A 16,873-nucleotide genomic window follows, 5' to 3' on the forward strand; every position below is an offset into this window, starting at 1 on the left:
GCAGGAGAAGTGCAGCATGAAATACCTGCTCCCACAAAAGTGAGAGGATTTCTTCTCAGGAGCCACAATAGTGTAGGTTGCAGAGATGGTTTGAGAAGGAAAGGGAAATTAGAGTTGACTGAATTAAGCCTCTTGGGGATTACGTGTCTTTAAAAGTAAGTCTAGGGGTAATGTTACAATAGGAAAATTTTCAGACTTTCGCCTGTTATTCTGTAAAGAGTTTGCTGTTTGGTTTTTGTTTTCCAAGTCCAGTATTGACATGCAACCCCACTCTCTTCTAAGCACCATTCCTGCTATACTTTGTGAGTTGCCACTCAGACCATTGAACACTGTTTAGTATGCTTTTCAAGCAGGTGTGGTTTTTTTGTCTGACCATATAAATCAAAACTTATTTTTTAAATAAAAAGTTAATGCTGAAGTGTATTTTTGCTCAGGGAAAGCTTTATTAAAAAGAAATGTGTAGAGCTCTTAAAGGAAAAAAAAAAACAAAGTTTAATCTTTTCACTGGTAATGTTTTTAATATTTTGGCTTTGCGTATTGCTGCACACAGTTTAGCTTGTGTTACTGATGTGTTTTGGACTGGGCCAGTTCAGCTGTCTGTGCATGTGCATTGTCATAGCAATTGTGCTCGGGTAACTGTACAGTTGGAGTTACTGTAAAGAGGATGTTGATGCACTGACGTGTAACCAAGCGGCTTACTGCCGAGCAAGTCACAATCTCTTGCCTGTGTTGGGGCTGGCTATGAGCAATCTGCCTCTTGAAACCCACTTTTTTCTTGGAGCTTCTGTAACGAAATCCCAGTCTGTTATGTATGATTGGGACCTTGAGATCCAGTGATGTACACACAGGTTTAGAGGTGATACTGTGTGGGACAGGTCATTAGAATCATAATTCTTTTTCCTTAGGAAAAGACTTTTAGGATCACCAAGTTCATGAGTGTGACATTTGAAGGAATCAGTTTGTTGTAGTCCTAAGAGGTATGCTTGTTTCTTGTGCAAATGCATACCTGAATATATTAAAACTGGAACTGAAACAGGTTGAAATGACTTTGGGAAAATTTTACCACGTGCTAGTGTAACTGTTTCAAATGTTATTGTATGGAGTAATTTAATTCTGGTCATGAGTAGCTTCTGCAGGAACTCTGTAAATGTAATTAAACTTTTATTTGATTGTTCCAAGTGTTGGATTTGATTTATCAGCTTGAAAATGGCTTTTGAATTCTGTGGAATAATTAAGAGTGTATAATCTAGAACCTCAAAAATGCCAACTGATAGTGAGATTATTTCTTGCAAGGCTTTTTACAAAATCCTACTGTTCTCTTGCTTTAAAAATGCTTACTGCTTAAGCATTGCAGCATTCAGTTATAGAAAAACCTTTGCAATTTGAATGAATGCTTTAGAGTAAGTCCTGCAGAGGTGAAGCTTCCCAGCTAAACCAAGTATTTTTTCACATGCAGACCATTTGTACAGCAGGAGGGACACTGATCCATTGGGATGTAGCATGGATGGACAGCAGGCCATGGAGCTAGCACGATTATTTAATTTTTTTTTTTTCACTTCAGCATGTAGTTGTGCTTGCAGAAATCTTTCTTGAGTGATGAGGCAGAGGTCAGGAAGCTTTGTTCAGCTGGGTCGGTCTAATGTCATCAGTCATGTGGCCTAATGAGTTTATTTTGAAAAAATAGATTTCTCATTTTATTATGCAGGTATAAAGCATTGTTAAATAAAGCCTTATTAAATAAAAGAAAATCCCAGTTTCTTCAGGCCCAAATGGGAAGGGTTTTTTTGTGCTCTGGGGATTAGTTTTTGAGTTAGATGTTGGTAAATATTCTTATATTGTTTTTTTAAATTATAAAGAAACAGTACCAACAGTAAGATACAGTATTGATAATTTTGTTTTACTTTTGTCTTGTGTTCCCTAATTAAAAATTAACCACTTTTACTCAGAAATACCAGGCCTGTGATACCTCAGTTAAAAATATTGCTAAATGAAAAGACTCTATTATTACATGCAGGAATTTGGGTTGGACTTACATAACTCTAAACAGTCTATAGTTGAGATTATAGTTTCGTTGCGTGACTGCATCAGAAATATCTCCTAAATACATAATTTAGTTATGATTCAGCAAATGCTTTTCTTGGGCATGTTTTTGGAATGTGACCAATTCTAGCTGGTGTGTTACTGAACAAAAATGACTTGGTTATATGGAGAGCTTAAGGCAAGTTTAAGTCTTATATCAAGAACTGTGAAGTTTTTCTCTTAAGTTTGATTTAGGGATTTTGTTCTGTTTAGGTGTTGTACTGTCTCGGTTTCTCAGCAGTTGGCTGTGTGAAGGTTCTTTAAAGCATTACCTGTTTTACTGTGCTTCAGACGTTTGTATCACAAATGTTGATGTTTATTTTGTCTGTTAGAACTGTTTTTCGACTAAACCAAATGATATGAATATTTGTTTAAAAAAACTGAAGGGATTCAAAATGGCTAAACCCTTTCCATACATAAAAGTGATGTATAAATCACTTTTATGTGAGAAACCTAAATTTCATAATTGCTATGGAATTTAGCTTAAACTTCAGCTTTTAAATGTAGATGGCTGAGTCATACAAACGTTGTGTACATGACTTGTTAAAGCCACCTAAAGTCTGGGAAAAACAGTTTGTGGCAACAGCTTCATTGGAGATGATTTTTCACTTTATAAGAACAGCTCTATGGTTCAACTCCCAGTGTAATTAACTGTATCTTGATACATCCAGGCTAAGGATTTGATTGAGAAAGGCTTGACACTGCTTCGGGAAGCTTTTCTGCTGGAAGGGTAGAGGAAAGCAAAGTGTTGTCTGAAATGACTGTCAGACCACTGAAGATGGGTGAGCCTTGAGTGTAAGCCATGGGGCCAGACTGGCCTGCTATTATAGCTATAATAGCTATCCATAGCTATTCTATTTGTGACTAGTGACTCTTAATGTGAATATTCTTCCACATGCCAAGAATGAGTTAATAACGGTATTTTCCAGGCCTCTTGCCTATTATGTCAGTTTGTTCAACGCCTTGCTCAGCTTCTTTCTGTCCCGTAATCTCTCTTTTGTCCTGAGTGATCAGATGTGATTCAGCTGATTATAGCTGGTGGTGGAAATTTATAGAAACTTCTAGGTGCTATGAAATTCCAGTGTTATCAGGCCTTTCTATTGGGAATGCTCACTTTTCTGTAAACTAAATGTAAGCTCTCATTTTAGTGTGAGATTTTTGTGGTCTCGTTTAGGTACGTGCTTTTTCTGTAGAAACACAGATATTCGAAGGCATGCAGGAAGATAATTTTGGGAAAAGACACTTTATCTTAGTTGTGTTATGCAGAGTTTCGGAGCATGAAAATTCCCACGAGCCGCTGCACCAGAATAGATGATTGTTAAATTTGGTGAACTTTTCTATAGTGAGGCATTTCATTTATGTGCTTGGTCCTGAAAACCCTGGAAAAGTAATTCTTGTTTTTCCTGCTCTGAAGCATAGGTAGGTGTCTCGGTTTAGAAGGTAAAAGAGCTTGTGTCTAGGTTTTGTGTGAACTGATGCAACTTCTCACCCAACATGTTGGTTTGAAACTGGGCACAGGATGAGCTGCACTTTGTGCTGTGATTGCCTCTAGTGGGAATTTGAAGAGAAATGCATTGAGTGCAGTTTTGGAGCGTGAAGTACTTTACTGAAGAATTAGGAAGGATTTAGGATTAGAGTTAGGATGCAGACAAGTGAGTTTCTGACCCCTCACACACAGGTCTTCCTAAATGCTAATATCTTTAATAGATTTTATCAGAAATTGATTGCACTGAATAGAAATCCTTCTTTAACAAGATCTTTCTCTCTCCTTTTTTTTTTTTTTTTAGTATATTTTTGGGGAGTTCAGCCCTGATGAATTTAATCAGTTTTTTGTGACTCCACGATGCTCTGTTGAGGTAAGATCTATTTTAAATTTCTTTCAGAAATTAATATTGTAAAGCTAGCTCTCTGTGTGTATTTGAAATATAACAGTACAATTTCTTTTACCATTCTCTTAGCATGCTAATTTACAATCTGAAGATACTGAACAGGAATCTTCTTTTCACGTATGTGAATGTTGAGTTACTTTCTAGAAATAAGAGATGTAATTTTTCCAGCTTTTGCTTGTCGTCTCTCAGAGATGGAGTAGCAGATGTTGTAGCATTAGGATGCTTAAAATGAGTTGCCCAGTTCTATTACCTCAACTTTGATGGCTTTGCTTAGAGCTGGATATGGAGAAAACTTTTTCAGCAGTGATCTTGACTCTAAGTAAGGTGGGCTTCTAAGTCTCATGAGCCTTTTGAAGCACAGAAATTCTTACTGTTTTCTGACAGGTGAAGCACTGCTCACCATCAAAGCTGTGCTTACAAGGAAGGCTGTGTGTGAGGTCTGAGAAATAAGAAATGGATCAATAATAAAGTAATTACAATGGCTGTGAGAACCACAGAGTGGAAACAGCTGTCTTTGTGTTTGAGTTCAAAACATACTGCAGATGCTATTGCAGCCTCTTATTCTCTGTAGTTCGTGTTAGAGAGAGAAGAAACCATTTTCCTTTTGAAGGGAAGAGTATTATGCCATTGTCTTAGTCTCCAGACTTGACAAATAATTTTCTTGTAGGTCAATTTCCAGGTTTTCCTCCAGACATTTCCATTCAAACATTCAATCTGTATTCCATCCTCCTCCCTCAACATAAAGGAAGTGAACACTTGGGTTGCAGATAGAGAAATCCTTTTCTTACATTTTACTAATTTGATGACCATTGTTAATGGGACTTAGTTTCCTGTAACTTAATTTTCCAATTATAATACAATATGCTACTGAAAATAAAGTGCATGAAGAGAATGGGATGGGGTGGGAGGTGTGGGCAGTTTGGAAAGGAAAAGATAGCTTCTCAATGCCTTCAGGGATAGCTTTGTGTCTTTCAGGAAGATGGGAAGTAATGCACGAGAGATCTTTAGGTAATACACGTGTGTTCTAATTGTATTGCTGCTGCCCCACTGTTAAATACAGTCACAGCAGTGTGATGTTTGCATCCTATGTAGTGTCACCTTCAGTGTCCTACATCAGCTATTCTAATGCTTATGTGGTGGGAGAAGAAAATGTCTAAAGTGTGTTGAGGAAACATCAACCTACATTGTTAGAGCCAGTCTGTTTTATAACCGTTTCAAGTGTACCACTTACTGGTTAGCTATCAAAATAAAAAAAAGTGTTGAATAACTTTCCTTAAGTTTGTCCTTGATCTGGTTCAGTTCATTCTTTTAATTATCTGGATGATGAAGTAAAAATTCTGCTTATTAGTTTTACAGTGTACAGAAAAGTGGACTGAAAAAAATAGGGTGAAATTCAAGAAGGACAAGACTGAGATTTCAACACTGCACTGGTTTGACACATATTTTGTTGCAGGCAGTGCTAGTCTTGTGAGTCACAGCAAGTATAAAATTATATCGAATCCATGTTCAGTATTAATTTGGATAATAGATTCTTAACAGCTTAAAGCTTCTTTCTGACCCATAGGTTGTCATATTTTATCTGGAAAGCTGATGTGTTATGGTTTATAAATGGCTTTTACAGGATGTGCTCTTTCTATGCACATCTTTATAATGGACTTTTAGGAATATTTTTTTCTTCCCACTTCAAATCTGTTGTTTATGTTGCTTTAAGAAGGCAGCATTTAAAATATCTGTAGCTTTAGGGAACTGAAGGCTTCAATGGATAATTCTTTGATTTTTGTTACGCCATTATAATTAATATTTAGACTAGCATCATACAACTGCACAATGCTCTCAATGTTTTATTTCCCACTGCAGAAAGTGTTTAGCTGTTATCAAGGCAGCAGCTGGACTGTGCTGTAGCAATGGCCATCAGTTCATGCAGGCACAGAAAACTTTCAGCTACTGGAGGAGTTTGGGTGTAGGCAAGGGGGAATTAGAAGTTGTCCAGCTGTGGTTATGCAATAGCAGGGGTTCTATCAAACACTGCATCCATAAAATGATGCTAGTGTTCTATACCAAACGTATTTGCAATCCAAATGGAAACTACATGCTGTAGTTACTTTATGATCAAAAATTCTTCATTTTATTAAATGTGATTAAGCTTCTCTAGAAGATCTTAAGGGCAACTCTGTAGCTGAAGCAGGTTGAGAGTCTAAAGGTTTAGGTGTGACTGTGCAAAGCTTTATTTCATCTTTTCACAGGTAATTTAGTTTATTTTCAGTTCTTATATAAAAAGAGTCTATGTTCCTCATTTTAAAATGGTGCTGAGTTACTGTTCATGGAGGAAGATCTGATGCTGTGAGGTGAATTGCTTGAGAAGTCGATGAGCCTACAGTGTGTGACCAAGATTATCTTTCAGTAATTGTGGTAATCTGCAAGGACGTTTGAAGCTACAGTGTGGGATTTGATAAATATAGAAACAGGAGTTCAAGACATACTCTCAGAAAATCAAACCTTAATGATGATGTTATTTTTAAAGGATTCAGATGTTTCAAATGAAACTGATCTGAAATGTTAATAGAATTGCTTTGTCTTTAAATAAGTTTTATTTCTTTTTTTTCCACAGCTCCCCCCATACAATGATACAGTTTCATGTGGTATTAAGTCCACAGGTAAGTTTCACAATAGTAAGGAATCAACATCCTTTCTTTTTTTGAAACTTAAAGGCTGAGACACTTTCCTTAGATTTACTACAATCTCTCTTTCAATATAATCTTTAGGGTTTTTAATGCCTTTGTTGAATGAGATCCATGAGAGTATTTGAAAATGCTGCACTCAACTGCACCTAACTAGGGAGCACATGCTTACTCCTCAGTCATGCTAGTACAAGACCTTAATGTCTTGCTGAAATATTGCACAAAAAATGTGGAGGGCTGAAGTTTGCTGGAGAGTTTGTATTGAAGTAGTAATTAGTGTGGCGTTCAGATGGCGCTCCTGTAAGTGCTGTCGTATGAGTATTTGCTGCAAGCAGTGCTCTGCTTAGTGTTCCCTTTGACTTTTGTCTCTGTCTAGCTCAGCTTTTTTTCTGGAAAGTCCTCTTTTGGTCAAAGTATAATTCTTGATGTAAAAATGCATTATAGAGTTCCCATTTTAAGGCTGTAGCAGTCACACGTCTACTCTGAAGCCATAAACTTGACAACATAGCCTTGCTTCATGGGTACATCAGGTTGACAGCTAAGTAGGGATTGCCATGTGGTCATTACTCTCTGTAGTTTAAACCAAACTTTTACAGTATTTTAAGCAGCAAGTAAGTCAATATTTTGGTTTTTCCCCTGAACCAAGGGAGAGCAAGGAAACAGAAACTTACCCAAATGAATATCAGGTACAAATGACATCCAGATTACCTTCAAATTAATGCAAGTGTCTGACTGGACATTTCTCAGTAGTAGTTAAGTGGACCAAAAGGCACATGTTAATGTTTAAGAACACCTACTAATTGTGCATAGCCTTGCATTTAAAGGTAAATAAGGTAGCTAGTCCTGAAGAGGGACAACAGGTTCCATTAGAAAGCAGATACACAACATTTTAGAAAGTTCAGTAGCTTCATTTAGTACAAGACCAATTCTAAGACCCTAGGTTTAAAGTAGGAGTTTGAAAAGTTCATTAAAAGGACCTATGGTATGAATTGTCTGTTGTTGATGACAGGAGTGTTCAGTCATACCTTGCTTTTTCTAACTGCATTTAAGTTCTGTTCTTGAAGACTGAGATTTTAATGTTCAGAAGCCATGCAGAAAGTTGGTTTGTGCAAATGTTTTTCAGATCATTCCTAGACTCTGAGAGAACCTCTCACAGCCCTCAGATTAGGTAATGACAGCAAACTAGGTTTTGCCTGAAACATTCCTTTAACAAGCTTGCACTGTACTGTGCTTGCATATTACCACTGTGATGGCTGCATAAGAAGCTGCAGAAACTAAAATGGAATGCTTTGCTTATGCAGCATCTTTGTAATTATAACAACATGGCATACACTGACTCTGTTGTTACTCCCCCAGTCTAATAAAGTTAAATCCTGAAGTATAGAAAAAAATTACAGAATTAGAAAATCTGTTAACACTTAGTGAGAATAACCAAATCATGGCTGAAGCTCTAATATACAGAATTCTGTTTAGACTAATTAGTGCTACTGTACATAGACTTTATCCTTGAAGCATCTCCTGTTACTTGTTTCAGTATCTGCGTGTCACGTTGTTGATAACAGATTTGTTTCAGTCCATTAAAAAATAGCACCATGAACTTGACTGAAACCAAGATGCCCAGAAGCAAGTGGACAGTCAAAGCAATTAGATAAAAAAAAATGACCTCTCACTTGTTTTCAAATGAACTTCACACAATCTCATAGCAAGTGATCTTCTGCCAGTCATTCCATAGACTAGCTACACAGACTAGCTACTGGTATTTATTATTCTACTCCTGCTGCAAGCTGTAAAGTTTAAGTCCTCAATTGTAAATTTCTAATCTGTATGTTAAAGGACAGAATTTCTGTTATGCTCTTGGCAAGATTTTTGTTTATCATGTATGTGTCTTCAGCTAAATGACCATCATGCCAGAATTCTGAGGGATGTGGCTTGTTCTCTGCTCCCCACTTGTACTGTGTTGGCTCTTGTTTTCCACTGCACAGTAAGCCCTTAAGTTCACCAAAGGCAGGAAAAAAAGTTGCTTGGATTATTTTTTTTTCCTAGGTTAGCTTTTGGTAACACAAATTCTAGAAGCTTACTGGAGATTGGAAGAACAGGACTGGAGTGCTGAAGTGAGAACTCTCAGTTTTGGCTGTGGTAGACTCATCCATGGTGTTACTCATGAGTCTCAAATGCCAAAAAAAGAATGGCAGTGTTTTCACACAATTAATTATTTTTCAGATATTAGAAATTAGGATAAATTTTAGCACACCAGGAAAAACAAACCAAACTTTACCTGTGGAAATTAGTTCCCAAAGTTAAATGGTAAAGGCTTGAATTTTTTAGCTGTCAGTGGAAAAGGGTGGCTTTAGAAGAGGTGTGGAGTTAAATATTGCACCATATTTTACGTGCAACTATCCAGTAATTAATGCAGAATATTGCTAAAGTCCTTGAGCTTTAATGGTGAATTTAATAGGTGTCATTTGCTGGTGAATTTAATAGGTGTCATTTGCAGGAACAGTGCAGTGATTTGGAAAATTACATACTTGTTTAAGAAGATCTGAATCACACTTGTGTCTTAAGAAAACAATGTTTTGAAATAGTCTTTTCTCTATCTTGCACCTGGAGAATTATATTCATTTGAGGGAGTCTACCTTGTTTTCTGACTTGCAGAAAAATACAAATTTATTTTTTTTTTCTTAAAAGTTTGTGGTTTTTTTTTTTTAATTCAATGTCATTCACTAACTCAGGTTTGCTTTCTCTTGTCCAGGGGAAGAGTATCAGAGAATTGAATTTGGTGTTAATGAAGTTATTGAGACACAGCCATCTGTACTAAATAGCACCGACTACAGTATTTCAAGTACTCTGAATCCTCAGGCTCCAGAATTCATCCTCAGCTGTGCACCTGCTCAGAAAACCCCCAATGATACTCTCAGTGAAACAAACTACAACTCCATTGACTGCCAGTTCACCGATCCGACCCTCTCTTTGGACAGCAGTTCTAATGCTGAACACGATGGTTTGTCTGGAGGCCTTGGACAAAGGGAGCGGAAAAAGAAGAAAAAAAGGCCCCCTGGATACTACAGTTACTTGGAAGATGTCAGCGACGGCATTGCTCCCACAGAAGCTCTTGTAAACGGCCACGCAAATTCATCAGGACTAAACAGCATAAGCACGGAGGACACAGAACTGACAGGAGACTTACCCTCCCTGGCCACACCAAGGACTTGCAACAGCCCGGACAACTCTGTGGACTTCGTTAATGAAGCTGTCTCTGATGATTCTGTTTCTAGCGCACTAGACAATACCAGGACTGCAGGGCAGCCTGAGGTATGCCGTGTTACTAATTCTGAACAGTTTTGCATCCCCTCAGAGACTGGCAGAGATAGCCCTTTAAGGACAGCTGTTGTACAGTCTTATGCTGGTACTGATACTACTGAAAATGTTGGCGTTACTAATGGACAAACACTTGAATCCTCTGGTGAGGACACAGCTGCCAATGGGGTAGAATTGCACACTGTGGAAAGCACTGACTCAGACCAAGCTAAGCCTGAGGAAGCTTCACCTACTACTGAGGCAACAGTCCCGGCTGCAGGATCAGTCCCTGTTAATCAGCCTGCAAAATCGTGGGCTAGTCTTTTTCACAATTCCAAGCCCTCTGCTTCCACATCTGTGGTCTATGTTGAGACTAAGTATACCCCTCCTGCCACATCTACTCTTGTCCCTGAAAAACAGGTTGAAGTCAAAGAGGGACCTGTTCCAGTTTCAGAGGATCCTGTAGCCATAAAGATTGCAGGTATAGTTAATACACAGGAGTGGATGTTACACTGGAAGGGTATTAACTCTGCTTGTAAATTGGAGCGTGCAATATTGGTAGAGAAGATCCCTCTGTTATATTCTTAATGAGATGCCTGTTCAAGCACTGCTATGAAAGGTTTAATTTACATCAGCTAGTTTTGTATCCCCCTGTGTAAACATTCCAACAAGACCTCACCACTTCATTATCCCAGGTGCAGTAAAACTATTGCTGTATGTCAAACATGTGAAAGTGACCCATGGTTTTTATATAGGCTGCTTGCATTTAGCTATGTGCTGTTGTAATAAGGAGAATACATGAGAAAAGTGTGTTGCATTATCCGGTATTTACAATCTTGTCCTGCATTGCATTACAAGAAAAGAGGAGTATTAATATATTTATGCCAAAGTAGATGAAGTTCCTGGACATTGACAGTAGCTTAAGTGTAGTATCTAAATAAGTCTAGCCTCACAGACTCTAATTCAGGAAATAGATTGTATATTTATTGATTTGCTGTTTGAGAGGTCTGTCTTCCAAATTGTAAAGAATTATCCTTAACTGTTATACTGTTTTATTCAGAAGCAGTGCTAGCTACTGCCTGTTCCAGGATAAGCATAGCAAACTGTCCAGGGGTACATCAGGAAAGGCAATGTGTAATATAAAGGCTTTGACCATTGGTCCTGTCATATCTGTGGCCCTAATGAGCAATGCTGCAATGTGCATGGGATCATTTTTGCAGATTTGGTCAGAAAACATGAAGAAAAATACCCATGGAGTTGCATTTTGTGTCACTGACTTGTGAGTGTGGGAACAAAACCAGTTCTTTTAGATCTGGGAAGTAGTCTGTAGGTGAAAAGCCTTGTGCAAAATCCTGCTGTTCAGGCTAGCAGGTAATTAACAAACACAATGGTGTTTTGCGTGTAACAGCTTTAAGTCAAAGTTTCCTGCTGTAACCAGAAGCTGGCCTGGAAATTTCTATTGAGAATACCTAGAAGTATGTTCTTTCTTCTCATCCCCTCCTTATTCTTTATGGTCTCATTGTCTGTTGAGAGGAAAGCTGTCAGAATAACTTCTATTTATGTGTATTTTTCATTTGAGCATCACAAACAGTTGACTGTATTAAAAAACCCCACAAATATCTATAAGCAGGTGATGATGATTTATATTAACCCATACATGTGGAGTGTATTTATTCTTGATCTATCATTTGGTAGTGAATTTAAACTTAAAAGTATGTGGTGACAACCACAAAGCCACAGCTGCTTGGTATACATGATAAAGGTTTGGTTGGTTGGTGTTTTGTTGTCGTGGGTTGTTTGTTTCTTTCCCCCCACCCCCCAATCTTCTCTGTTGCGTGAGCTTTAAGTTACTGTCAGTGAGTTAAGTCTAGACTTTTACTGTTTCTTTCCTATTTCTTGCCACCAGGTGGGAGCAGAGCTTTTTATTTTGCCTTTAATGCTTTAGAATAGCAATGTCATTTTTATGCAGGTTTTTTCTGCACCTTCACTATTAGCTGCCTGGTTTTGCATAGGAATAATCTGAGTATTGTCTTTCTAGCTGATTTAGGTAGGAGTTACATTGATGCAATTCCTGTGATTCAAATGCTTCTGATTTCAGTATAAAACATTTATTTTAAGATATAAATGCCATGTAATCAGTGCTTTGCTCTGCGGAAAAAGGTGAATTTTCTTCATTGTCTGTCCTTATGTTAGTGTTCCCTGTCCCTGTTCGCCAATCAGTACTTTGTTCATACACCCACACTCAAATCTGTTACATGAGTTTCAGTTTATGATTTCCAGACAGGCCCATTTTTGTGTTGCATATGTATTTCATTTGAATCCTTCTGCCTATCTTAGCATCATTGTCTAAGAGTGTATAGTAATCCTGTTTTTCAGAGGTAGCTGCTGATTGTATTCTTTGTTCCCTGTGTGGCTGAGTTGAGGTCCTGATGTTGGATTGCTGGGAATTCCACCAGTTTCAGCTCATGCCAGTGGGAATATGTTTTTGACCACAGGTGCCACAGGGTGCTAAACACAGGTGAAATTTTGAACTAAAGTTTCTTGAGTTTGACAAGCAAAATCAATCTTCTAACTTAATGTTGGAGCTCTGAGGCATTTCTGCACAGTTTCTGTTTAGAACAAGCTCTCGGGACACCAGAAGTTAAGTGACATTTCATTAATTCGTTTCTAGGGCATAGTAAGGTTAGAAACGATATCTACTTGTGAAAAATAAGACTCTCAAACTTCACTTGCCACTTTTCACAGTTAGTACCCTCTGGTGATGGTTAGTAATGCCTTGTAATAGTTTTCTAAGTGAGGTAGGGAAATAAGTGACTGGAAAAGTAGCAGTTCTTTTGGGTAGTCTCTTAACTGTTTTTGGTACCTAGGAAGAATTTCAGTGGGAAAATAGAAAAGATTTTCCAAATCACGTTTTCTTGCAGTGTTTTCACTGGTGGTGGAGTTAACAGTGCACGTAAAATTTGTTTACAGCAGGCAGAATTTCAGATGAGTTGAAGAATACAAGCAGTTAAGATTTGACTAAAACTGTTATGATTTTAAGTTAGGAGGACATGCAAGGACATTCAGTACATGCAAGAATGGAAGAATGCAGCAGAACAGAAACCAAATGCAACATTACAGTACGAAGAACTGTAATAGTTGATAATAGTGTTAGAGAATAAAAGGATCTGGAAGTACTAGGGAGTTGATCAGTGTCCTTAGTAAAACTGAAGACGACAAGGGTTTTTAAGTGTGTTTTAATACCAATTTACATGGAAGAGATGAAATGTAACTACAGTTGTTGCAGTTGAGGACTGGTCTTTGGGCATTACTTCTCAAGGAAGATGTGATAGTGCAGCAGGAAAAACAGAAATAAGATCTGAAAACTATACTCTTTGAGCAAACATGGGAAATGTGGAATTAACTTTCTCGCCCATTGTTGGAGTGATTGTGGATGTAACTTCAAATACATAGATTTATAAAGAAGATGATTCATAGCTTTCACAAGACTGTAGTGAACAAGACAAGAATTACTTGATTTTGTAACAGAGGTATTTCAGTGTTGCATTGTAGAAAAAAATTTCTTGCTGATGAAATTTTGATAAGCTCCTAGAGCAAGTAGTTGTGGAATGCAGGCATGCAAGGTTTGGGCTTTTTATAAATGGCCTCACAATTTTTGTCTGCTGTAATATCAAATTGCCTTCTTGCAGAAAATTATTTCCTGTAGGGTTGTCCAGCAGCATGGTCCTGGCATTTGTTGTCATTGTCCAGATTTGAAGAAATATGAGTGACATCGTACTTTCGTACTTGCCAATAATGATCTCAAGCTAAGCAAGAAATCACTGACTTGTAACACATAATGCTTCTGCATGGAGACCATGTCCACGTGGTTTCTCTTCCATTACACTTTGGACTTGCATGGATTAGGGAAGTGCTGTGGGATTTTTTAAATTTAACAGGTATTTGTGCTAGCACCACATGATAAATGAACTTCAGCAAAATCTGTTTACCAACAGGAATTTTATAAACATTGTATTGTTCTGGATATGCTCTCAGACCAGGGGCATCTTTCACAAGTCAATACCCACCAAAGGCAATGTGAATTCTTTGTGATTGGTGACCTGTGCTCTGTAACAGGTGGTTTTTTTAAATTTTAAGATGTTCTCATGGTTGTAAGTGTGTTTTTCTCCTGATACTCTGGTAAAAAGTACTTCCAGTTACTGTGCAAATGTTAGATGTGAGGTGAAAATGTGATGCTGAATGTAATTGCAGTACACACAAATAATTCTTCACGTTAAAAGAAATAACTCACTGTAGTTGCTCTAGACATGGTTTACAGAGCACTTTTATGACCACAAGAGGATGCTAAAGATCCTAGTAATCTTTTTATTAAGGTCAATGCAAAAATGGGGAAAATACAGTTGAAGTAAAAAGTGACTGGTAAACACTAAGTGCTTCAATTTCATGCCCATTTTTAACAGTGCTTAGCCATATCAACAAGAATATTAGACTTTAACAATATATTCTGAAATAGAGCATTTGTAAAGTAGTAACTGTCAGCTCTCACAGTGGAATGTTCATCTGAATCTGTGCTAGATGATAACATTTTCCCTTTTGTATCTTTCTGCTGTCTGCCCTTTCAGGTGTCAGGTTTTGTAACAGAAGACTGATTTAAATAGTTTCTTTTTTTTCAACATGTTGTTACTTGATTAGAACTGCTGATGTCAGCAGGAAATATGATCCTGCAGGTAAAGAAATTGTTTGGAAGTAGAAGGACATGGATTTTATTTGCCGTTCTGTCACCTTCTCAGCTTAGTTAAGGCTTTGTGCCTCTGTTTTTCCATCTCTGTCATGTTATCTTTACTGTTTATGGATAGTCCCTCCAGTGAACAGCTCAAACTCTTTATGCAGTGTAGCATATAAGGGCTTTAGAGGCCCTCACTTGTATTATAAAAATAACCCCTTTGGTAGACAATTGCTATATTTATTTGCATTTTTTGCTCTGTCTCATATACCTTCTGTCCTTACTTTGCACATTTAAAATATACCAGGTCCAATATTTTCCTTAAATAGTTTTTATTTAAGTACCTAAATAGCAGGTCAGACTTCCTGGAAAAACTCCCCATGTTGCTCTCAGTTTCATAGCTGTGACAGCCTTATTTATGTGCAGTGGTTTCTAATTTTTAAACTTTGGCCATTGCTAAAGTTCTTGAAAGCAGGATAAAAGCAGGAATTCTATTATGCAAGCCTGCATTATCTTTTAGATTTTTGGAAGTTTTAAACTAGCAAATAAAACATAGTGTTTTGAAGACCACATTAACATCTGCCTGTCCTATTTGCACTGAGAGGTTGGTTTGTTGGGGTTTTGTTTGTTTGGTTTGGTTTGGTTTTTTGTAAGATAGTACATGTGGAAACGTGTAAACTGAGCCTGCTCTGTCAGCTTCATCTCTCTTCAAAGCAGAATTTGGAAAGTGCTTCATGAAATTGGCAGTAAGGGATTACAGCTGATGGGATTTTACATCTATATATGTGTCTATATAAATAAAAGAATATGATGTTAGGAAACCAAAACTAAAACCAAGTGGATCTTCTCGCTTTTGCATCAAAATGATTGCTTTTTGTACAAGCGTCCTCCTGATCTGAATGCCAAGATGTCTCCAGTGAAGAAGTGTGTCTGATTTGAAATATGAACAGTGTTTAAATGGAGTGAAAAGTATTTCCTGAAGTTCCTAGGAATTTTGTTAATTGATTTTAATTATTTTGCAGTGTGTCAAAAGACTTTTTTTGATGGCCAGCATGTGCATTTTGTTGATGTTCCATTTACTATTTCTCATTCTGCAGAAATACTGGAAAATGTAAGGCTAATACATAAACCAGTGTCTTTGCAACCACGAGGGCTGATCAACAAAGGAAACTGGTGCTACATCAATGCTGTATCCTTAGCTTGGAAAAAAATAATTCACTTAAGTTAAAATTTGTATATTATATCTGTCAAAAGCTTTTCTGGATCAATCTGGTAAGTATTTTATGAAAGCGTTTGCCTTCTCATACCCTGCTACCATGGTTAAATTTGTTTAAGGGTAAATCCAGGGATATTTTGGATCATTGAACCTTGTGTCCAGGGTTCCCCTTCAATTGGTTTCACAATCCTGTTTGCAATTTATCTCCTTTACTTATGTCTGAATATTTCATAACTCTAACTTCCTCGTGACTGAAAACCTTGGTGTTTCTAGTTATGTTTACTTAACAACTGTGCATCAACTTAAGCGGTTATTTCTCTTGAAGTATCTATTCTTACTCTTAGGCTTTCTTTTGTCAATTTGGCAAGTGGATGATTTGAGTTTCAGTTGAGCAGATTGTTTCTGTTTTACCATTTGTGTAAATGAAGAGTTTAAAATAATCCTTTCATAATGAGATGGAAGGCTGGCTTGCTCTTACTTCTCCTGAGGAGTCACTTCACCTCGGATAACAGAAATCTTCCTTTTTCAGTGCTGAATTAGTGTCAGCCACTTCTCCCAAGTAACAAGAGGAAACATCTTTAAGTTATGCCAGGAGAGGTTTAAATTGGACATGAGGAAGAATTCCTTCTCCAAAAGGGTTGTCGAGCCCTGGAACAGGCTGCCCTGGTCAATGGCAGATTGAAAAGCTATGTGAATGTGCTGAGGGACAGAGTTTAGTGGTGACCTGCTAGTGCTGGGTTAATGGTTGGACTTGATGATCTTTTAAGGTCTTTTCCAACCTAAACAATTCTATGATTCTTTTATCGTTTTATTAGTAATAACTGTCCTATTAGTATATCTTCTGTGTTAGCAAATGACAACACACTTTCACTGCTTCTGCTAGCACTGCTAGTCAAAAAAAGTCCATTTCCAATGCAGATCATTGTAGAACCTAAGAACCTTTTTCCAGGCCAGCAACGGTGCTTTAAACTTCAGCTTTTATCTTACACAATCT

General features: G+C 37.5%; 1 protein-coding gene across 1 annotated transcript in view; it reads left to right on the plus strand.

Moving 5' to 3' along the window:
- The window catches only part of USP10 (ubiquitin specific peptidase 10), a 51,177-nt gene that overhangs the window by 15,123 nt on the left and 19,181 nt on the right, over positions 1-16,873 (plus strand). Inside the window, exons 2-5 of the mRNA XM_054169899.1 lie at positions 3,867-3,935; positions 6,577-6,622; positions 9,396-10,421; positions 15,761-15,852. Coding sequence (XP_054025874.1) covers positions 3,867-3,935; positions 6,577-6,622; positions 9,396-10,421; positions 15,761-15,852 — 1,233 coding nt within the window. The remainder of the gene's footprint in view (positions 1-3,866; positions 3,936-6,576; positions 6,623-9,395; positions 10,422-15,760; positions 15,853-16,873) is intronic.

This window comes from Dryobates pubescens, chromosome 19, assembly GCF_014839835.1.
Source record: "Dryobates pubescens isolate bDryPub1 chromosome 19, bDryPub1.pri, whole genome shotgun sequence".
Lineage (NCBI taxonomy): Eukaryota > Metazoa > Chordata > Aves > Piciformes > Picidae > Dryobates > Dryobates pubescens.